The sequence below is a fragment of the Melanerpes formicivorus genome, unplaced genomic scaffold, assembly GCF_026170545.1.
Source record: "Melanerpes formicivorus ecotype bairdi unplaced genomic scaffold, bMelFor1.0.p_v2 SCAF_13, whole genome shotgun sequence".
Classification (NCBI taxonomy): Eukaryota; Metazoa; Chordata; class Aves; order Piciformes; family Picidae; genus Melanerpes; species Melanerpes formicivorus.
This window is the reverse complement of record NW_027142365.1, coordinates 3594232-3617957: the sequence shown is the minus strand read 5'-3', so window position 1 is coordinate 3617957 and position 23726 is coordinate 3594232. Positions and strand designations below refer to the sequence as shown.

The 23726-nt window shown below is 43.6% G+C and overlaps 1 protein-coding gene across 1 annotated transcript in view; it reads right to left on the bottom strand.

Moving 5' to 3' along the window:
* Positions 1 to 21514, bottom strand: part of LOC137444837 (vasoactive intestinal polypeptide receptor 1-like) — a 30143-nt gene extending 8629 nt beyond the window's left edge. Inside the window, exons 1-7 of the mRNA XM_068145906.1 lie at positions 21448 to 21514; positions 9831 to 9930; positions 7219 to 7326; positions 5450 to 5559; positions 3137 to 3234; positions 1225 to 1357; positions 638 to 791 (exon numbers count right to left, since the gene is read on the bottom strand). Of these exons, the coding sequence (XP_068002007.1) occupies positions 638 to 791; positions 1225 to 1357; positions 3137 to 3234; positions 5450 to 5559; positions 7219 to 7326; positions 9831 to 9930; positions 21448 to 21492 (748 nt within the window). The 5' untranslated portion in view covers positions 21493 to 21514. The remainder of the gene's footprint in view (positions 1 to 637; positions 792 to 1224; positions 1358 to 3136; positions 3235 to 5449; positions 5560 to 7218; positions 7327 to 9830; positions 9931 to 21447) is intronic.
* Positions 21515 to 23726: the final 2212 nt, after the last annotated feature.

The following is a 23726-nucleotide window of genomic DNA, read 5'->3' as shown; positions in this document are numbered from 1 at the left end:
CCTTAAAGCCAGAAGACCTCAGAAAAAGACAAAGCAAACCCCAACAACAAAACCCCAAACCCTGACTTGTTTGATTCTGTCCTCATATGTTTTAGGATTAATTTATCTAATTCTCCTTACTAAAAGCAAGGCATCAACTTAAAGTTAGTCACCCCACTTCTTCAGTCACTGAAGAAAGGTAACATGTTTCCGGGCTGCTACCCAGTCACGATATTCATCTTCTTGAGGACCAGATTAATCCCCACTGCAGCATACATACCTCTCACCTCTCTCTACTGTCTGCAGGAGAAACCTGGAGAGATAGTTTGGATTAGATGGCTAACTTTTCAATTACTTTTGCTGAATGAATTTAATTTCAGTCATAAAGGTGAGTGCTGCAGTCTTTCAAATAGCTGCATCCCAGTGCTTCTGCTTCTAGTAATCCACCCTATACTCTCCTCCAAAGTCTTGGATGGTTAAATATCTAACAAGATACAGATAAAGACAGAATAACGGCATGGTTCTGATGTAGTAGTGCTGGATGAAGGGGCAGTTTGCAACAGAAAAGTGGCACCTTTCATTCTCAGAACAAGTGTTTTGTTCAGGTCTGAAGGTAAATGGAAATGCTAAAGAGTACAAAGGGAAAAGGAGTACTAACCCCAGCCGGTAAATATGAACCACCATACATACTGCTTGTCTGAGACAAAGGTCAGCAAAAGCAGTGTTTGCAGGTATATCCCCTCTATAAGAAGCCAGAAGAAGTTTGCTAAAATACTGAACTGGAAGAATGCCACAGCAGCCTTACAAGCAACCTGGAAATGAAGAGGAAGGAAAAACAACAATTAGATCTGCTCTTCATTCTGTGTGGTTTCTCTACAAATATAGACAACATTCGAGGTCACCATATAAGAATGAAGAAACTATCACAAGCTTTCAGCAGGTTTGGGCCTCCATTGTTTAAACTGACTTTATTGCAGTTTTTTTTAGGACAGTGGAAAATGGACTCTCTCTTACAGGTGAAATTCATTACTAATAGAAATGTCTATAGAATCAACAGACCTGTACCTTAAATATCAAAGCTGCATGGAGCCATAGTGTTTGGTATTTGGGTTTGTGTGGTATTGTTTTAAGATTAAAGCTATGGCAAACTGAAGAGAAATGAGATTAAGGGACACCCATTGTCTCTTCAGGTAAAGAATTAACTGTTCAGTCTATAAGAGAGAAGAGAGACAGGAAGTTTAGTACCGTTGACATTAGGCAGTGGTCCATATTTTCATCTGCAAACAAAACAGCATCTTTGGTGAAAACAGCAATTGCTCTCAGGATAAAGGAGACAAACAGGTGCATATGGATGTAATTCCGTGTGCAGTGGAACTTTCTGACATGGAAAGAGAAAAGAAAAATTGTTCCTCAGGAGAAATTTCTCATGGTCTCAGCAAAAGTCAGGCAGGAATAGAGGGTGACTCCAAACTCCTTCCAGAGCAAGTAAATCATTTGTCACTATCTGAGAGGGAGCTAGACACAAGGGAGCTGAGCAGTTATTGTCTGTTTAAGGTAATAAAAGTGGTAGTATAATTGTCCTTGAATCACCACACCTTTAAAAGAGTTACCAGAAGCAGTGAATAACTCTGGGACTCTTGGGCTCTATAATAGCTTTTAATTATTCTAAATAGCAGGTTTTTTGTTGAAGCCTGTAACAGGATTTTCAGTCCTTTTCTGGCCAGAGAAGAACAGGATACTGAATGGGTGTTAGTCACATATTGAGGGATGGCTTCCAGAGAAGAATTTTCCCTACACTAGACTGCATTACTCTTCTGTAGAGTGGCTGAGGGATCTGGGGGTGGTTTAGCCTGGAGCAAAGGAGGCTCAGGGGAGACTCTACGAGTCTCTGATAAGAAGTTGTAGTGAGATGGCATTGGTCTCCTATCCCAGGTAACGGGCAACAGCACAAGAGGAACCAGCCTCAAGTTGCACCAGAGGAGGTTTAGGCTGGACATTAGAAAAAAAATCTTCACTGAAAGGGTTGTCAAACCCTGGAACAGGCTGCCTAGGGGAGTGGTGGAATAGCCATCCACAGAGGGACATAAAAGCTGTGTAGATGTGGTGCTGAGGGACATGTTTTAGTGGTGGACTTGATGATTTAAAGCTCTTTTCCACCCTAAGTGATTCTATTTTCCTAGATTGCCCTGTCCACAGTTTTACCTTGAGCTAATGGAATCTCTTGCAAGGTTTAGAGAGATCAGCCTCTTGTTCCTGTCTCTCTCTCTCTACATGAGATGACCTTTGAGATTGTCAATCCATTCCAGCTAGGAAGCTGCTTCTGTGGTCATAGAATCAATAAGGTTGGAAGAGACCTCAATGATCATCAAGTCCAACCTGTCACCCAACACCTCATGCCTACTAAACCATGGTGCCAAGTGCCACGTCCAGTCCCCTCTTGAACACCTCCAGGGATGGTGACTCCACCACCTCCCTGGGCAGCCCATTCCAACGGTTAATAACTCTCTCTGTGAAGAACTTTCTCCTCACCTCCAGCCTAAACTTCCCGTGGCTCAGCTTGAGACTGTGTCCTCTGAGTGCGCTGCACTCCTGTCTGCAGGGTAAGCTTACAGCTTTTCTCCAAGTGCAGTGGAACCAATTAAAGCCAGGATCCATTTCCTAATACCCAACATCATCAAGCAGGACATGTAAATTTCTTTACATCTCTTTCTATAGCTCCCCATTATGGAAGCAATGGTCTTTCACAGAGGGAATGGACAGTTTAGAATTACTGCTGGGTCAGGGGCATGAGACACTCAGTTTCTGCAGAGCATGTCCTGCTAGGCACTGGAAAAGTAGAGTTATTTTGTATTCCAAATAACTATTTTATGTTAATAGTGATAAGAGGTTGGAGCATTTTCACTGTAATCAAGTGGAATTAAAGAGGCCAAGACAGACTGCCCAGACAGCTTTACTGCTCTAACTGCCTCTTTTCTTTCCTTTTCTACTTTTTTTTACTGTTTTATGCTCCAACACAAATAGAGAAGGACTCATTGCCACCAACAGTGTTATGTCTGAGGAAGATTTGAAAACGTTAGAACAAAACCACAGAGTTTGAGAGGAATTAGAGTGAATCTGTTCTTAAGACATCCTGAAAAAGATACCATTGGGTTTTTACCTGAAGGCAGCAAAGACAATTAGAGCGGTAATGAGTGAAGCCACTGATGCTGCATAGCCAGCAGTGTAGACACGCCAAAATGCAGAATAATATGATTTCTATGAGAAAAAGAGAACACAGAGCAATGCTGGTGGTTATGCAGCATGCATGCTGGTGTGCTTATTTCACATTTTCCATGCCTAGTCAAGTCCCATCACCTTTGTGCTGCTCTGTGTGCTCCAGGTCTTACTCTCCATCACTAAATCACCTTTCTTTTTCTGTTGAATCTTCCTTAACCCTGTACATGAGGCAGCTTTTGCAGCACAAAAGCTCATCTGCAATATTGACCCCACAGAGCATGCTCAACAGGAAAATGTTAACTTGGTTAAGTCATTACATTTTCTCCCATAGGTACCCAAAGATTCCAAGGCACTGAAGTCTCCTGATGAGAGTTTTGTGAATCCCTCGATTATACCTGAACCACATTTGATCAATATTGGTTTTCATAAAGAGATGTTGCCATGGAAGAAATAAAACTCACATTTTGCAGGTGAGGAAACTGAAACACTGTGAGACAGTCACATTGTGTTGTGGAGGTAAGAAAGTTAAAGCATTGCCAGCAGGTTGAGGGAGGTGATTCTCCCCCACTACTCCTCTCTGGTGAGACCACACCAGTGTGTCCAGTTCTGGAGGCTCTAATACAGGAAGAATCTGGACATGTTGGAATGTGTCCAGAGAAGGGCCATGAGGACGAACAGTTGGCTGGAGCAGCTCTCCTATGAGGGCAGACAGAGGGAGTTGGGGCTGTTCAGCCTGGAGAAGAGAAGGCTCCAAGGAGACCTTCTTGTGGCCTTCCAGTATCTGAAGGGGAGCTACAAGAAAGCTGGGGAGGGACTTCTCAGGATGTTAGGGAGTGGTAAGACTGGGGGGGATGGGAAAAAAGTGGGGAAATAGGGAGATTCAGATTGGATGTAGGAAGAAGTTCTTCCCCATGAGGGTGGTGAGACACTGTAACAGGTTGCCCAGGGAGGTGGCAGAAGCCTCATCCCTGGGGGTTTTGAAGGCCAGGCTGAATGTGACTCTGTGCAACCTGATGTAGTGTGATATAGGGGGATTGGAACTAGATGATGCCTGAGGTCCCTTCCAACCCTAACAATTCTATGATTCTATGAAAGCCAAGAGAAAAACCTCAGAGTCTTTAATCTGATGGGCAAACAGTTCATTCAGCTTCCAGATACTGTAATATTAAAAATCCTTTCTAGTTCATTTGTTTGCTTTGCATTTAACCATCCTATGTCCTAAGAAAAAAAAAAATGAAGCCTGCTTATATTGCTTTATACAGGCAAATTTTATGCTGATTCACTACAAAATTACCTAATTATTTAAAATCCCTAAATTCTCTGAATCCAGGGGAATTTCCTCTCTGCAAACGCAGTGGACACTGTTCCCTAATGGATCCAAACTCAGTTTATCCAAAAGGCAGCAGCTCTGGGTTGAAACAACTGATTAGCAATTTCAAGTAGCTCCCTAAACAAATCATGTTTCTAAGTATCCTATCCTGCATTTGGACAAGATGCATGAGCCTTGTCCAATACAGAGTGGAGATGAGGGGATGGGAGCACATCCACACTCTCTTGATGGAACTGTCCCATTTAACAGAGAAAAGAACTCCAAATCAGAGGAAAAAGCAAATCTTTGTTAATCAAAACCCTTTAGCTACGTGGCAAAATTCACCACTGAGGCACTACCACCAGTGCGTGCCATTCCTAACTTGGGTCCAAATAAGATAAGGAACATGAAATTTAAATCATATGGAGATGTGAATGGAAAAGAAGTGCTGCTGGAGCATAACTGAGTACCAATGGCAATCATCAGCTAGGAACAACAGAGGTTCACTTCCTACTCCACTGAACACCTAAGTGTGGAGATACTCAATGGCATCTGGGAGTTCCCTCTTAAAGATGTACATTGCTATGAAGTTATGGACAGGTTGGTAGGGTTTCCTTAGGAGGTGGCTGTATGCTGAGTATTCAGGTTGCATCTGCCAGAGAACCAAAGGCTTTATTAGATAGGACAAGTGAACTAATCACGAGTCTGCTCATTAACACCAGGAGGAGACAATTAGATGGAGAGGAAAGTACCACCTACTACACCTTTCCTATATATTAAACCTAATTTGTAATCCAGGCTCTAAATACACTGAATATTGTTGAGCTCCACATGGGTGATTACTGGAGTCTGACAGGGATCATATGTGTGAGAGCATCCAACTACCCAGAACATTCAGAAGACAGTACTCTAGAGAGGTCTATGGGAAGGAAATAATAAGCTTACCTGATCCTCAGGCCCTTTGCTGGAACTTTCATCAAATCCACAGGCAACAGAGTATGGTGGGAATGGTTCTGACCAATATTCCTCCTCTGTGCAGTTTCTCAGAAGGAAGCCTTTAATGGTAAAATACATCAGAATGAAGCGGGGAAGAAGGATGTTGGTGAGGAAAAATAAACCCACTATTTATTCTTACATGGTTCTTAATTTGGGCACTTCCAGGTCTAGTCACAGTTAGCAATACTAGCTATAGAGTTATGATATTATAGAATCATAGAATTGTTAGGGTTAGAAGGGACCTCAAGGATCACCTAGTTCCAACCCCCCTGCCATATTCTACATATCTATCATTTGAAAATGTCAAGGTGCAGTGGAATCTCTCCATTTCATCCAGTACATTCAGTCTTCAAATTCAGTCCTTACATAGAAGAAAACAAATCATGCATTAAACACAATTTATGCTGCGGACAACAAGCCAGGCAAGCCACCTGATCTTGCTTTGAACTTAGATAACATTTTTGAACTTGATGGTGAGTGTGATCAGTAAGTTTGCAGATAACACCAAGCTGGGAGCAGGTGTTGATCTGTTAGAGGGTAGCAGGACTCTCCAGAGGGACCTTGACTGGCTGGACAGATGGGCAGGGTCCAACATGATGGCATTCAACAAGTCCAAGTGCCAGGTGCTGCACTTTGGCCACAACAACCCCATACAGTGCTACAGGCTGGAGTTGGAGTGGCTGGAGAGCAGCCAGGCAGAAAAGGACCTGGGGGTACTGGTTGACAGCAGCTGAACAAGAGCCAGCAGTGTGCCCAGGTGACCAAGAAGGCCAATGGCATCCTGGCCTGCATCAAGAATAGTGTGGCCAGCAGGCATAGGGAAGTCATTGTCCCCCTGTACCCAGCACTGGTTAGGCCACACCTTGAGACTGAAGAGACCAGATGATTCAGCACAGCATAGCACAAGTGCTAATAGATATAAGCTTCAGTAACTTGCTCATTGTCCTGCTTCACAACACTAACTTACAACACACAGCAATTATTTAGGCTATAAACCAAGATGCGTGTGGCAGTTTAGGCTGGGTGCTTGCTAGACTGCCACGTAAGTTACACCTCCAGTGTCCAGAGTGTCCAACCCAACAGGTGTACACAGGAAACAGCTAATTTCTACCCATAAATCCTGCATCCCATAGATCCATCTGCAAAGCCTTTCTCTTTCTCCCCTCTCTGCTCCCGTGGGAGATGCTCCCTGTCAGGTAATGCTGGGGGAGTATCTCAAGGCCTCTTAGGCCTGGCTGTGCCTAATGCCAGGAGGAGAAAGGGAGACAGGGGGAGCAATCTCAGACCTGGCCAGTCTGGGACTTGCCTAGCAGGGAGGGGGGAAGAAAGAGCCCTGGGGGTTTTGGGTACACCCTCAGGTGGAAAGAAGGGAAGTGCTGGGGGCCTTTGGGTGTGCTGTAAGAGACTCTCTACGCTTTGGGATTCTTTGTCACTACACTTTGTAGCTTCTGTACAACACTTAATTGCTTTTCCATTTAAACTCCCCACTGCTTTGCAATCCATTTGTGTGAGTGTCATTCTTTTGCCCCTTTCAGGGGCAAGAGAGGATCTGTCTGGCCTCAAACCAGGACAATGTGCATCTGAATACTTGCTGTGTGCTAACTGATATACATTTATGTTGTGAACTGTTAAATTAAACAAGTTACTGAATCTTATAACTATAAGAAATATATATATATATAAAAAAACCTTAAAAATAGGAAAAAAAGCCATCTTGCCATGGATATTGATGATTTCTTCAAAAAATCTTGGACAGGGAACTTTAACCACCTCCCCAAAAGCAGCTCTGGGCCAGCACGTTAGACCATCCCAATCTCTGGCACATCCTGAAGAAGAAAATGCCTCTAAATAAAGAAACACACAGGGAACATCACACCATTATCTTCCATAATGAGACTGTGACTTTCCCACTAATTCCCACTGGAGCCATATCAGGACATGCAGTTCTGCAAATGAAGGATTGTATTGTTTTCCATCCTCCTCGCCTGCATCGTTGCTCACACAGGCACTTGGCATTCCACATGGACCTCCCCCCACCATATCCCAGAGAACGTGCCTGAACTCCAAGCAGACACAATCTGAAAGCCAAATGATCTACAGTTCTTTCTATGATCAAAACAAAAGTCACCAAAACTTAAAACATTGAATTGTTAACACTTAAGATTTCTAATTACTGCTTTCAGAGTCTGATTTTAAAACATCAGACTTAAAAATTCAGATTTAATCTCTTGATGCTGTGCTTTAAGTCTACCAAATTCACCAGAGTTACAGGTAATTAAGGCAGAAGTCCTGAGTTTAGACAATCAATGCTATATTTACAATGGACTTGTTCTAGATGTCCCTGCATTAGCAGGCAGGTTGGACTAGGTGATCTCCAGAGGTCCCTTCTACCCCTCTCCATTCTGTGATTTCAACAGGGATTGGATTAATCTCAAACCAGAAGGACATCTCCCAGCCTCATACAAAATAGCCATCACCAGGAGCAGGTCTGACTGGTTATCATTCATGAGGTTCCCTAAACCAGAGATTGCTAGGTGATGGCACAGGACATTCTGCTAGCTATGAGTCAATAGAAAAGGTCTTCAGAAGTGATAGTTAATCACAGCTTTGCCACAGATGCATCACATTGAGTCTCAAGATGTGGTCACAAAGTGTCTGTTGGCAAGTAGCTGTGGGTGCAGGACAGAAAAGTTATCAGTGTGTAAAGGTGCCTGAACCAAGGTGCTGTAACTGATCTCTAGGTAGTCATAAATGGCATAAAGCAGTGCATGAGTTTCACTGGAGAGGTGCTGTTCTCTTTCACTGATTCTTTTCTGTTTCCTCTGTGACTGAGGACAAGGCAAATCTAAACTTGTCAAGAGCTGAAATGTGGAAGCAATATTACTGAGCACAGTCACTCCCTGGCTTCCAAAAGGACAGTCCTGTGAATCTCCCACAGTGTAATCCTCACATCATCTTTGGAGGATGAAAGTCCTGGTATCCTAAAGATTCCAGATGGGAAAATAGAAACCCTGACTTGTTAGCTCTAAATTTAATTGTCTGAAATATGTTAGCTAATCTTAGCTGTGTTCCTTCTGTCATCAGGAGAAAGAGACAGGGACTTTCAGGGCATGATTCATCTCATGTATTGGTGACTCCTGTCTGAGGACAGGATGAATCACTCACTGCAAATACCCAGGGCTCTCTGATGTTTATAGCCTAAACTAGGCTGCTAATTTTCAGATTAATCAAGTCAAGTAATACAAGTCCCACTTAGACATGTACAGGCCCACACATTTAGACTAAAGGATTTAATGATTCTCTCTTAGACTATAGCACCTCTGAGGAGATGGCTCTAAAAATTCAAAGTATTTGGCAATGTGGGGTTAAAAGTGTGAATCAGGTGACTTTATGTAGGAGGGGAACCTTTATGTTTGAAGTCTTAGATCTGGCTTAATTTCCAGTGACATCTATAGTCTACATCAAAGAAACCACTTTGTCAAGAGGCACAAAGCATTTTACATGCTGAGGATTTTAAGACATAAACGATTGCCCAAGACACCTGACACTCCATAAAGACAACTGGAGTAGAAATTGTATCAAGTAATGTTGCCATGATAGATATTTAAGTGCTTGGGATATTTTTGTTTTGTTTTTCCAATAACCCAGGCCTCTTTCCCTTTTAGACAGCAGGGAAAATAAAACACATTTAGAGCTTGATTCTACCGGCTTGTTTTACACATCTGCTTCATGATGAGAGGTATTACACCTTGGCCTCTGCTGATGACACTCATTAGGCACAACTCTGTACAACAACAATGATGTGGAACTACTTCTGATTAAGAGGCTTGCGTGCTGAAGGATTTCAGCATGCTTCTCAGCATCTTCTGGGGATGATTCTGTGGAGTTTGGAATATAAACATACAAAATGCTTCAGCAACGTGAAGATGTTTCAGGCAGAGCTTTCCTGCCCTAACTGAGCATCTAAACTTGTCAATGTCTGAATTTATCATCTTAGTCTCCTTCTGTAGTTAGCAGAGAAAAATGCTACTCCAGAAAATTATTCATCTCATTCTAAAGAGTCTAAACCAGAGGCAATTAAACGTGTTCTAGGGGCACCCATCTTCCTCCATTGACTTTTAAGAGAATCTAAGAAGAAAATGGATTTAGACATTGAGCATTTTAAGATAACTAAAATAGATGAGGTGAAGTCCCAGTTCAAACTATTAAGAAACCAAATAATATAGGAATCAAATCTTGACTCAGGATAACAAATGGTATCTTGCCATTGTGTCCCTGAAACATTATGCATGAGATATTCATATCAGATCTTCATAACTAAGGTTGTTACCTTTAAGATCAGGGGAAACAGATTCGTTCTTTTCTAAGCAGAGGGTCTCTTCTTTCACCACCTGCTGGAATATCTTGCATTCTGGATGGATTCCTGCAACCTGGGTGAGAGAAATACAAACCAGATCAAGATTATTGGAATGAGAAGAGCCAAATTTCTTTCAAGTTTATACCTCAGGGCTGATACTCTGAGCTAAGAATGTGAAAACTCCAGATGTTTGGTTTTTCCCCAGATATTGCTGCAACTAAGATATGCAAATGGCAGAACAAGGATGTGATCTCATACATTAATCAGTTTGTGTATGTGTCTGGATATGCATACTCATGTGGATTCTCCAGTGTAGCATAAGAGCCAAGCTCATAGAACTAGAGAATAATCTTGATTGGAAAAGATCATTAAAATCACCAAGTAATGTAGCACCTTTTCTACCATCTGGACATCCATACCACTTCTCCCTTAAGCTAATGTTCTTCACAAAGCGTTAATGGGTTTCCCAATCTTTGGATCTCCAGCTCTTTGTCAGCTGGCCAAAACTGAGATAACTCTATCAGCTCTTGGAATAATCATGCTGGGCCTTACAAATAGATACACAGTCTGACATTGAGACTCTTGAACATGTCCAGAGAAGGGCAATGAGGTTAGGGAGAGGCCTCAAGCACAAGCCCTACGAGGAGAGGCTAAGGGAGCTGAGATTGTTTAGCCCACAGAAGCAGTACCCACAGGTCCCTTAGGTGCTGTCATGTATTTTGCTTGGCCTCCCATCTCCCACTCCAGGAAGTTTCTCATCTCCTCTAGTCCTGCATCACATCTGCTGTGACTGTGAAGATGTCCTTAATACCCTAGAACATCCCAAAATTATTGCCTTTAGAAAGGCAAGAATATCACAGTATCACAGTACAGTAGAGGTTGGAAGGGACCTCCAGAAATCATTGGGTCCAATCCCCCTGCCAAAAGCAGGATCACCTAGGGTAGTCCTCACAGGAATGCATCCAGATGGGTTTTGAACGTGTCCAGACTCCACAGCCTCTCCGGGCAGCCTGCTCCGGTGTTCTGTCACTCCCACTGTAAAGATAGTATTCTAAGAAAGAATCTACACTGTCAGTGCCTGTATCTGATCTTGTTATCTGAGCTTCTTCTGCAGTTCAGTTACATTTACAGAGTGTTTCACTCAGGAATGGTTAGTGCCATTTGGGATCTCAGCTCTCTTGTGTAGACTCTGCATTCATTTTGCCAGTCCTGTGGAGAAGCCTCACATGCATTTTCATCTGATGTCTCCCCTATTTCTACACAGCTATGTTTAGGTAACTGAATTAAACCCAGAGTCAATAGATTCAACAGAGTCAATAGAGGCTAGAAAGGAACTGATCTGTATTCAGAAAGGTGAATACTGCACCCAAACTTCCCTTGGGATATTGGAATCTTCAAGACATACATGGAACAGAGCAGAGGGTTTGCTCCTTTGCAAGCTACGCTATTCAAGGCAAAGCCAGGGGCTCAGCAGGTAGTGATTTAAATTGAAGTCATGTATTGAAGACTTCCTTAGACATGTCTGAGGAAGACTCTAAGCCATTCTAAACCTCTAATGACATTGAAAACAGAGCACAGCTGCAAACATCACTGCTGTATTGTCTTTTCAGTCTCAGGAAAGTGATTTACTGTCCAGAATGTTTTCAGCAAGCAGTGCAACCACGACTTCTTTTAGCCTCTACAGAAACTTTACTGGAAGTGATGCAGACTATTGCACCTTATTAATATCTGCTAGGGGGAAAAGAAATAATAGAATACAACTTTATCTTTAAGTACCTTTAAAGATTCTGCTTATATTTGGGTTTTAAAATAGCATAGAGAGACTGCTTTTAATTATGAAGCCCGAGAGGTGGTCCATCCATCCTAATAGTAGACCAGAAAGAAGATTCAGAACACTGTCTGAGAAGAAAATTAAGAGATGGCCTTTTTTTTATACATTATATTCCTCCAGTGGGTAACTTCAAATACATTTTGTAAATCAGCATGAATGACTCTTAAAATAGTCCTTCTTGCTGTTCAGCTGCAACAACTCAATTCTGGAATGCAATTTTTCAGGTATTAATATGTTCCCTGCTCATTGCTTTATCTTTCAACATGTATTTTTATTTTGCATCTGGCCTACATAACAAATGAATTATTTGGGTAGCAGCAACAACAAAGATTGCTTCATAAATCTCTCACTAGGTCACTTTACAAAGAGAGATTCATCTAGACAGGAAAGAAGTAAGTCCTCTCATTTCTGGGATTTCTGGCTTCTGTTACTGCTGAGAATCTTTGTATCTGGAATGGTTTTAGATGTGATATTTTAAAGTCATGGCAACTTGATACTATGCTGTACAGCTTACCATAGATAGTGAGTCTTCTCACTAAAGACTTGAAAGCAGTGGCCAGTCAGAACCAAAAGGAAATCAAAACCACAAAACATTTGAAGTGTCTTTAAGAAAACAACCAACCAACCACTTGAGATAGATGGGTTAACGTAACTCCCTGCTCATGCCAGAGGTGCTGGGAATGGCAGAAAGAGACACATGATGAGTTATGAAAAGTTTCAGAGGAGGAAGGGTTATCTTTCCCCAAAAGTCAATTTAGCCACACATTCAGCTGATGCTAGTGGAATTTAAATGAGGGACTTAGCAGGTGAGATGTTCCCAATGCTCAATGTGTGTGCCAGACTGCCTGCTGCTTGAAATAAGATTCACCTCCTTTTTTATTTCTTCCCCCCCCCTCCTTTGCTACATCTACACCTGCTGAATCAGAGCCTCAGTCACCATAATTCAGGACTGAAAGCAGTGGCATTCATTTGCAGTGGCCGGGGAAGCCCATAATCCTACCCGAAGGGAAGTTGTGCTGCATTGGTTTGACACACAGGAGAGGAATCACTATAAGAGATCAGAACCCACGTCTGTGGAGTCCAGACTGGTGCCTCTGAAAGCAGTGATGAATCACCTGAAAACATGATTATTATGGTTTAGCCTAAAAATCCTGACCAGCTGCTGGTGATACTCACTCATTCAGCTCTTCTTGAACTAATCACAGGGTCACAGGATGTCAAGGGGTGGAAGGGACCCAAAGAGATCATCAAGTCCAACCTCCCTGCCAGAGCAGGACCATACAATCTAGCTCAGGTCACAGAAGAACACTTCCAGATGGTCTGTGAAAGTCTCCAGAGAAGGAGACTCCACAACCTCTCTGGGCAGCCTGTTCCAGTGCTCTGTGACCCTTACAGTAAAGAAGTATCCCCTTGTGTTGAGGTGGAACCTGCTGTGCTGCAGCTTACATCCATTGCTCCTTGCCCTATCACAGGGAGCAAGTGAGCAGAGCCTGTCCCCTCCCTCCTGACCCCCAGACCTCAGATATTTATACACATTTATTAAATCCCCTCTAATGGGGGGAGGGAAAAAAAACAAACACATCTAGAAGAAACTGAATACTGTGATAATGCTTCAGTTTGTTGGTTTTCCTCAGGCTTTAAGGAAAAGAAAACCATTAAACTATTTTACAGTTAACCAAAAGCCTCCTGGGCAGAATATTACTTGTGATTTGTTGGTTATGGCTTACTTATTTTTTTGTTATTAATCTCACAATGCCTTGAGAAAAAAAGCACATCTTGTTGCTCTCATCTGCCTGCAGAGGTTAGGTGATGTGGCTTTCAAGAACACAGGGGATCAGCATTTGTTGCAGGGATGGAACACTGCAATTTGTGGAGCATCTGCTGTAACAACTGAGCTTTTGTAGGAAAAGAGTAGCTCCTGTCCACCCTAGAAAGGGATAATTTAGAAACCAAAGCAGAGCAGTGACTTCTGAGGCAAGAATGCCCAATGTGGCAGAGGCTTCTCTGCCATAATAACTATAACAGGCTTTATTAGAATAATAAACCTTTATTAGAATAAACCTTTATTAGAATAAACCAAACCAGGTTGGAAGAGACCTTCAAGATCATCGTGTCCAACCCATCAACCAATCCAACCCACCCAAACAGCTAACCCATGGCACCAAGCACCCCGTCAAGTCTCCTTCTGAACACCTTCAATGACGGCGACTCCACCACCTCCCCGGGCAACCCATTCCATAGCGCAATCACTCTTTCTGTATAGAACTTCTTCCTAACATCCAACCTGAACCTCCCCTGGTGCAGCTTGAGACTGTGTCCTCTTGTTCTGGTACTGGGTGCCTGGGAGAAGAGACCATCATCAGCCTGTCTACAACCTCCCTTCAGGTAGTTGTAGAGAGTGATAAGGTCACCCCTAAGTCTCCTCTTCTCCAGGCTAAGCAGCCCCAGCTCCCTCAGCCTCTCCTCATAGGGCTGTGTTCCAAACCCCTCACCAACTTTGTTGCTCTTCTCTGGACTCGTTCCAGCAAGTCAACATCCTTCCTAAACTGAGGGGCCCAGAACTGGACACAGTACTCGAGGTGTGGCCTAACCAGTGCAGTGTACAGGGGCAGAATGACCTCCCTGCTCCTGCTGGCCACACTGTTCTTGATGCAGGCCAGGATGCCATTGGCCCTCTTGGCTGCCTGGGCACACTGCAGGCTCATGTTAAGCCTACCATCAACCAGCACCCCCAGATCCCTCTCTGCCTGGCTGCTCTCTAGCCACTCTGACCCCAGCCTGTAGCACTGCATGGGGTTGTTGTGGCCAACGTGCAGAACCCGGCATTTGGATGTGTTAAATCTCATGCCGTTGGATTCTGCCCATCTGTCCAGCCTGTCCAGGTCTCTCTGCAGAGCCTCTCTACCCTCCAGCAGATCAACTCTTGCCCCCAGCTTGGTGTCGTCAGCAAATTTACTGATGATGGACTCAATGCCCTCATCCATAAATTTGCTGACGACACCAAGCTGGGGGCAAGAGTTGATCTGCTGGAGGGTAGAGAGGCTGGTTTTAAATGCTACTGTTTGGATCAACATTTCCCAGTAGCTAGGCAGTAACCTGGCATGAACTTTACTGCAAATCACAGTGGGTGATTTTCACCCCCAAGACTTGCACAAAAAAACCTTAGAGGTTCCATGCAGTGCTGTAGACAACACTGAAGAAATGGAGCTTTGCATTGCTGAGCATCATAACACAAAGATCTTTCAGCTGGCTTGAACATTACTGCCCAGGCAAAAAAAAAATCACAAAGGCTTTTTAGCATTAAGTCCTAACCACTGAAACAATCTTGCCTGGAACAAAGTAATCACACACTGAGCATTAAAAAGTGTCAGGCATGGACATGCAGGAAACCTGAGGCAGTGTAGAAAGCTAGATTTCAGGCTTGCTTTTAAACTTCCTCACCACCTACTGCATTGAAACCTCAAGTGTTAGTAACTGACCAAGGATAACATTGTTTTGCATTTCCTCTGTTGCATGACAGATAATTTACTTCACAGAATTATAGAATAATATTTGTTGGAAGAGAACTTAAAGATCATGTCCAACCATTAACCCAACACTGGTATGTCAATGCTGCCCAAGCCAAGCTAATGACACTTTGGGCTTTGATTTTCTTATGCTAGACAACATCACTTAGCAAGCACTGGGAAGAGAATTTTTCTAGCAACATCCTCACACCATACTAAGGGCAACCAAGAAGGCAAACGGCATCCTGGCCTGTATCAGGAATAGTGTGGGCCACAGGAGCAGGGAGGTCATTCTGCCCTGTACTCAGCACTGGTTAGGACACACCTTGGCTTCTGTGTCCAGTTCTGGGCCCCTCAGTTTAGGAAAGATGTTGAGATGCTGGAAGGTGTCCAGAGAAGGGCAACAAATCTGGGGAGGGGTTTGGAGCACAAGCCTTATAAAAAGAGGCTGAAGGACCTAGAGTTGCTTAGCCTGGAGAAGAGGAGGATCAGGGGAGACCTTCTTGCTCTCTACAACTACCTGAAAGGAGCTTGTAGCCAGGTGGGGGTTGGTCTCTTCTCCCAGGCACCCAGCACCAGAACAAGTGTTTAGGAAGAGACTGGATGGGGCACTTGGTGCCATGGTTTAGTTGATTAGATGGTGTTGGGTGATAGGTTGGACTCAATGATCTCAAGGGTCTTTTCCAACCTGGTTTATTCTATTGTATTGTAGTTCAGAGCAATCTTTCCTGAGAGCCCATCCAAAGATGGTGTCCCTAGGCTGTTGTGGTGGTAGAAAAACTGCAATTTGGAACTCACATAAAAGAGAGATCTTCACTCATTAAGAAGTCCATTAGCACACTTGGGGAAATGCAAGGACATTTTCTATGCTCTCTGGAAACAAGGGAAGTGCTTCAAAGATGGTCAGACACATTAGTCACTTTTGAGGAAAAAAAGCAGTTCAGTGAGATCAAAGAGGCAGAATTAAATTGGCAACACTTAGTCTTTTTGAAAATTAATAACAAAAAAGAATCAAAGTGACTGAAATCATTGTCAGGATGGGAAGGTTTTGAGAACTTGAAGGGCCTTGCCAGTGATGTAGTTCAGTTTCCAATGCTGTGTAACCTTAAAAACTCATTAATGGGTTTAGCATTGAATGTATCAATCATTTACTGAGAATGTTAATCACTGTTCTTTTTGCCTCTGTCTCTACAGCTTGCATTCATGCCTCAGATCTCATCTCAGGTCTGCTCTGAAGTCATCACTGTACTCCCTATTCTCTGTGCATGTGCTTCCCCTGCTCAGTTTTTGTGATATGATTCTGATGCAGGAATATTTTACCTCTCCTCATACAAAACCCGAGTTTTCTGCCATTCATGTCACACACTGACTCCCAGCTTGGAAGATAAAAACTCACCTGGTATTTTAGGATACAGAAAGGCACAGCAAAGACATTCAAAACTCCTGCATCCTCTGCCCATTTTTAACCATGGAATGAAGTGTACAGGCAGCCCTGAAAGTTGGCCACTGACGCCAAAGGCATTGAGTAGAGAGCCAGGATGTGCTCTGATATGTATGACAGGTGGGGGTTGGTCTCTTCTGCCAGGCAACCAGCACCAGAACAAGAGGACACAGTTTCAAGCTGTGCCAGGGGAGGTTTAGGCTGGATGTTAGGAAGAAGTTCTTCCCAGCAAGAGAGATTGGCCATTGAAATATGCTGCCCAGGGAGGTGGTGGAGTCACCATCACTGGAAGTGTTTAACAAGAGCCTGGATGAGGCAGTTGATGCCAGGGTTTAGTTGATTAGATGGTGTTGGGTGATAGGTTGGATTTGAGGATCTCAAAGGTCTTTTCCAACCTGGTTAATTCTATTCTATTCTATTTTTCAGCTGAAATTCTGATGAACAGGAAGGCCTTATAGGATGGAAGGAGGCTCATGAAAAATATTGAGCACAAGTTGAACAGCTGAAGGAGAGAAAGAAATCCTCAGCCTTTTTCTACAAACTTCCCAGACTGTTGTATATATATCTCATAAAAATCTTCCATAAGATTTGTCTCTTTCCAGCTGCTTAACAACTTTCTCACAAAGCCAAGTGCTATTTAAGAAGCCTTCAGTCTGAGAAGCAAAGGTCACCAAAATCATGGTCAATCTTCACATGGGCTAGGAAGGCAACTGGAACCAACCTCCTCAAGCTCAAGAAGCTCTTGTCTGTTCAGTGCAGCTACCTTCACAATCACTGCAGTAAAGGCCTTCCTTTCCACTGTGCACTGTAAGCAAATCTGTGATATTTGGAATGCAATTTGTGTAGTGTCATGTCCTGCCAGAAAACTGCATGAAACTATAAAAAACAACCAAAGATTTCTCCTGCAGCAAGAAAAAAAAAAGTAGTCCACCACTCAAATGTGCTGGCAAGAACAGATGAAGGTCCAGGTTGTTTATAGGTTGGACTTGATGATCTCAAAGGTCTTTTTCAACCTGGTCTATTCTATTCCATGTTTACCACTCTTGAACCTGACTGACTCTAAAACTTGAGATCACCACAGCAGTGACATTACTCCAACAACCAGCAGCTTATTTATTTACCATAAAACATCCTCCCCTCTACTCACAAGCTCTGACACAGTCTTGATCCCATAAGCTTTCAAGCCCAAAGGTAAAGGCCTATTTCCAACCTTTCTCTTCATCCAGTTAAACAGATTATTTCACAAGTATTTTGGCTGAAAATGACTACCTAGAGGCCATTTTCAGTGCTTGTTTTCTCTTGCTAACTCAATTACCTATGGAAAAAAAGAGAAGCTGAGACACTGATTGCCTTACAGTCATTTAGAGGAATATCTTTTCAAGATTGCTTTTAAAACATTGGAGTAATGCTAGGGTGCTCCTCTGTGTGTTGGATTGTATTTATCTGACTGTATTTAACTGCATAGTGTTATGCAGAACAGTGTCTGCTGTACATACACAGCTGTGTATATCACTGTGCTTACTCACAGGTATTCAATATGTGAGTAAACAGCCATGCTGCTTTTATTTGTTGCTTATTAACTCTGTGTAATTAATATTAGTCTGATAAAGATGAACATCAATTTATTAGCTCTGTGCTAAATTTGGTAGACCACTTCATTATCACTAACACTTAGAAAACAACAGAATACAAATGGCTGAGAGTCCTCATTTCTTCTGCTGCAAGTTTTCCTCCAAACTGGAGAGAATCCTCCCTTTCTGAGGCTGTAGAATGTTTCTCTCAAGGTGGGGTGCAAGCCACCTAATCCCTAACACCTAGGTATCAATTCAGCAAGTTCACTCTAGTCACAGCCATTGTCCTTGGAGTGTTTCTATCTCTTCCCAGTAGTACTGAAAGAGGGCTAAAGGAGCTGATTTAGACCAGATTCCTAATTTTAGATACATCATTTTTGATGATTAATCTAAACTCCCCCATAGAGCTGTCCTTGATGATCAATAAAGGCAGACAAGCAGCTCCAGGGAAGGATTCCTCCTACTTCTCTCAGACACCTATTTGAAGACAGTGACTCATTGTACAGGAGGCTGTCTGCCTCCATTAACTCCCCACAGGCTAATGAAATGCCTAAACAGACTGATTCTTCCACACCTCCAGTTCCCTGTGGAAGGGACTTTCAGATCTGCAGGCACCAGCTTCACAGGAGAAACATGTGCTTCCCTCCAACACAAATCAGCAAAGAGTAGCCATGGGAGAAATTTGGGCACACAGCTGTGTGTTACTGGGAGCTCAGCATCTTGCCATGGATTTGGATCTGTACGCCTATTACCAGAGGAAAACCTTTGCTGAAGCAACCATACAGCTCAGTGGAATGCCATTTATGCTTCCATTCTCACCTCTGTTCACCAGATCAGACTGAACCCCTTCCCCAGAAATGTGAACAGCTGCCGTGTTGAAGAGGAAAAGCAGATTAGCTGAGCAGGAAGGGCAGTGAAAGCAAAGCCCTTTCTGCTCCACAGTCTCTGTTTCCTGAGACTCTGAACTCTTTAAGACAGGAAAAGTCATTTTTATGCATTTCAGCCCCCACCTCTCTCTGTTCCTTGTCCTTTACAAGCAAATGGTAATTTTTTAATGTCAAGGACTCTAGCGTGCGAGACACAAAGTATATCTTGCAATACACAGCTCCCTGTGGAGCTGATGGAGGGTAGAATTACCCTGTTTCACAGAGGAAGTCTTCAGGTTTATTCTTTGGGTTTATTTACATATCTGAATAACAAATTATTGCCAGAATCCACATGAGAATTGCTTCTCTGCAATATGAAATGACTGTTTACTTTTATAGGTCTCAGAGTCTAACTCTCTCTCTCTCTCTGAGATTCTAACTTAAGATGTAAATCTTCCCACAAGACCTAGTTTGAGACACAAAAATCACTGATATTTAGAGCATGGACTCTTACTGGACATGCAGTTGAAGTTCATATCTGAGTAATAGTTTGAAGCCAAAAGCTACAGAGAGCAAGCAGACTGGAGAATTTATTATGGGCAGAGCCTGCTGCAAGAGGCTAAACCATTAAAGTGATGGATGGCAGCCCACAGATGTGCATGATACAACCCTTCAGCTTAGCTCCACTCTGCTGACAGCTGCAAGAAAATAACTCTGCCCCTACAATGTGTAAAAAGCCAGTCCAGACTCCAAAGGCACTCTGCCACTCATAGCACTCTGCTGTTGCTGTCTACAACTACCTGAAGGGAGGTTGTAGCCAGGTGGGGGTTGGTCTCTTCTCCCAGACAACCAACACCAGAACAAGAGGACACAGTCTCAAGCTGTGCCAGGGGAGGTTTAGGCTGGAGGTTAGGAAGAAATTCTTCCCAGAAAGTGAGATTGGCCATTGGAATGTGCTGCCCAGGGAGGTGGTGAAGTCACCATCCCTGGAGGTGTTTAGGAATAGACTGGATGGGGTGCTTGGTGCCATGGTTTAGTTAATTAGATGGTGTTGGGTGATAGGTTGGACTTGATGATCTCAGAGGTCTCTTCCAACCTGGTTAATTCTATTCTATTCTATCTGTAGCAGGGTAACAATTTGGGCTGACTACTTTTCCTTGAAAGAAAGGTATGAGGCATGGTAATAACTATATGTGACAAGGTTTATGTAGCAAGGACCTATATTCTATCACTTATATGTAAAGCTGCATGAATATAGAAGAATAAAGGTCTGGAAGATGTGAGGTATAGGTGTGAAAAATTACATCTCATCTTTCACCTTTTAAAACTGAAGTCTCAAGACCAGTCAGTAACCATCTAAGCTCTCACAATTATCAGCAGACAAAATCAAGCCCTGAAGGAACATTCACCTCATCAGTCTTTCACAGGACAAGATGAAATGTCTCCCAGGAAGGTGTCTGTCTTCCCTTGACCACACCAAGAGCTCAAATCCCAGCCTATGCTAAGCATTCAGCTGTGGAATGACTGAAGCTGGAGTGAATGAGTCCCTGGGAATGACAGCCACAGGAAGCATTCCCAACTGGATGAACTGAAGGTGCAGATTGAGGTTCTGTGGCTGCACTTACTCTCACACCAGCTTTTGCTAACCCGCCTCGGCAATGCCAGCAGCAGAGCACAGGACTTAGGGAGGAATGTATGTGCTTGAAATGTGTCCCTGAGCTCATACACTTTCCCTGATGTTTAGTGTTGCATCTTCAGCTGCTGTGGCCAGTGCACAGCAGGCATAAGATAGTTCATGAACCTGCTTGGTGACATTGTGAGCAGATGCCTTCAGCAGTGAAAAAAAGACAGCATCCTCTCAAAGAGGTAAACGTCCCAGATCCATCAGGAAGAACTGTTCCCTTTTAGTTATCCTTCTTGTTCAGGAAAGTTGCCTTTCTTAGGACAGCTGGGATGCTAGGGTGTCCCCTTCTGTCCCTCTAGAGCCATGCTACAGCTATTCCGATTTAGGGATGCTTTTCTCTCCTTTGGGAACTGCAATTGCAGTAACTGCAAGAGGCATTTATTCATAGCATCTTAGAGCTGATTTTTTTTTTAAAGACAAGACCTGGCTCAAGCTGCTAACTCCAGAATATTTTTTCTTTCCTCCCCTCCTACATGCTCATCTCCCCCTTTTAAAAACCTTTCCTTATTATTCTTTCTTTCTTTCCCTGTTATGAGAAAAGTTACCCATCTGCAGACATCTCCCGCCTCCCCGGCCCCTGCTGGGCAGCTGCAGAGCCGCCCAGCTGTGGACAGCGTTGTAAGGAGACAGATGTGCAGTGCCCCGCTCCCTGTCCCTCCCGACCCCAGCGTGACCGTCGTCGGGAACTCACCAGCGGCAGCAGCAACCAGCACAAACTTCGCATCCTCCGCAGCATCCGCCGAGTCCTCCCCGATCCCTCTGCCTGTTGGGAAACCGCCAAAAGCCGAGACTCAGCCCACCCCACCTCAACCTGCTCAAGACCCGCCCCGGAGAGCTTTTGAACCTCCCTTCCCGGGCGCCCGGGGGTCCTCCTGGGAGAGCCCAGCACCTGCGTGCCCCTTCTGCAGGACCAGAAGGAAGGAAATGCTCCAGCATCCCTCCTGGGATTTTGGACTCCAGTCTCTGATCCTGTCTTCTGTTTGCCCACCTGTAGAACTGCAGGAAGCTGGAGCACTGTCTGGTCTTTCTCTGTGCCAGAAGAGATGCTGGATTTACCCCTCCTGCGGATGGGACCACGCTTGTGGGCAGTGGCAGTAGGATTTCAAAGGTTTTGGGTTTTCAGTGAGTCCAACAATGTGAGATTCCCTGGCAACTCTCGGAGATGGAGCTTTTGGGGTTTGGCATACCCTTCCTCTCAGATAAAAAAAAATCTGAGCAGTGGCTGAGGATTCCCCCCCCCCACCCCCCAGCTTACATAATGACATTCTGGCTCTAGTGTTACGAAAATGCCTCAAATGTAGTTTTATTTCTTGGTGGCAGAGGTAAAAGCTAAAACCCTTCTTGGTTACAGCTTGGATTTTGGGGAGGGAGGGGGCAGAAATTAACTTCATTTTTTTTACTGTCAGGGGTCATAGGACTTCAGCAGCAGTCCTGGGGTTTTCCACAGCAAGTACTGCACCAAGCTCTTTTCAAAGCCTGTTAGAGCAGAAATTGTGGACAAGGCAAACCCCATTTTTCTTGATAAGATTTAAGTGCTGTTTCATATCCTGTTCATCATTCATTATTTCCCAATGGTGACAAACAGAAAACTTCTTTATAGCAAGAGGAGATTCAGGACTCACCTAGGTTACTCCAAAATAAACATCTAGTACCATTAGAGGAAATAATTTCTTCAGCTTTCTTCCTAAGTGTGTAACTTTCCTCTAAGTCCTATATCATGTTTGCCAGCTCCACCTAGATACTTATCATAGTATCATAGTATCAGTCAGGGTTGGAAGGGACACAAGGATCATCTAGTTCCAACCCCCCCTGCCATGGGCAGGGACACCCCACACTAGATCAGGCTGGCCAGAGCCTCATCTTAAACACCTCCAAGGACGGGGCCTCAACCACCTCCCTGGACAACCCATTCCAGGGCTTCACCACTCATGGTGAAGAACTTCCTCCTCAAGTCCAGTCTGAATCTCCCCACCTCCAGCTTCATTCCATTCCCCCTAGTCCTATCACCACCTGTGCTTCAGGTACAGAAGGGCACCTTATTTTTGTTGTAGAATCTGAGTCATGTCAGTGACATCTATTTATTTCTCTCTTTGCATGATAGTCCTGAACAAATCAGTCTGCTGTAATAAGAATCTAGGCAATGTGTGCCTGTGTCAACAGCTGCATCAAGATGCTGAAATGTGGGTGGTTTGTATCAGGATTTATTTCACCTTAGTCTTGCAAATCAAAGGAAACTTGGTCTAAAAATCAAATAGTATCCCCAGTCTCATCCTAGAGAGACAGTGCAGAATAAAGAAGAGGACAAAGGCACAGATTTGTGGGATAACATTTGTAAACTAATTCTCATTTACCTCCCCTCTTCTACACATTTCTCTTTCATTGGTGCATAATGGCATCTGATCACTTCCTTGAAGAGATAAGCCTCAAATGCTGCTGCAAAAATCAAGTTTCTTATAAGATAGATTAAAACCTAAAATAAGTAAATAGACATTTGATTTTGAGTGGTTTGCCTCATCTATAATAAATGAGCTAAAAGCTGTAGACAACTCTCACTAGTCAAGGCACACACCACAGGGTATCAGCTTCTAATTCTAATGCAATAGAAAATGCAAAGTAGAGGCTTCTTAAATACCCCTAGGATAGGCTCAAGTTGATAGAATAACAGGAGAATTGAGGTCAGAGAGGACCTATGGAGATCTGGCCTCAACCATTTCTTCCCTTCAAAACAGCTCAAATTTCAAAGCTAGTTCATGTTGCATAGGGATTTAGTTGCTGTGTTTCAAAAAACTTTGCTCTCAGGAGTCACAATATAGCCACAAAGGTGCAATTACATTGATAGCAGCATGACACTCCAGCCCACAATATGCCAACTGCATTCTGGTTTTGCAAGGCCTCTCAGGTCACTTCAATGAAGTCATTTAGGTCATCACAAGAAGTCACACAGTTTGGAGCAAAACCAAATGAGAACCC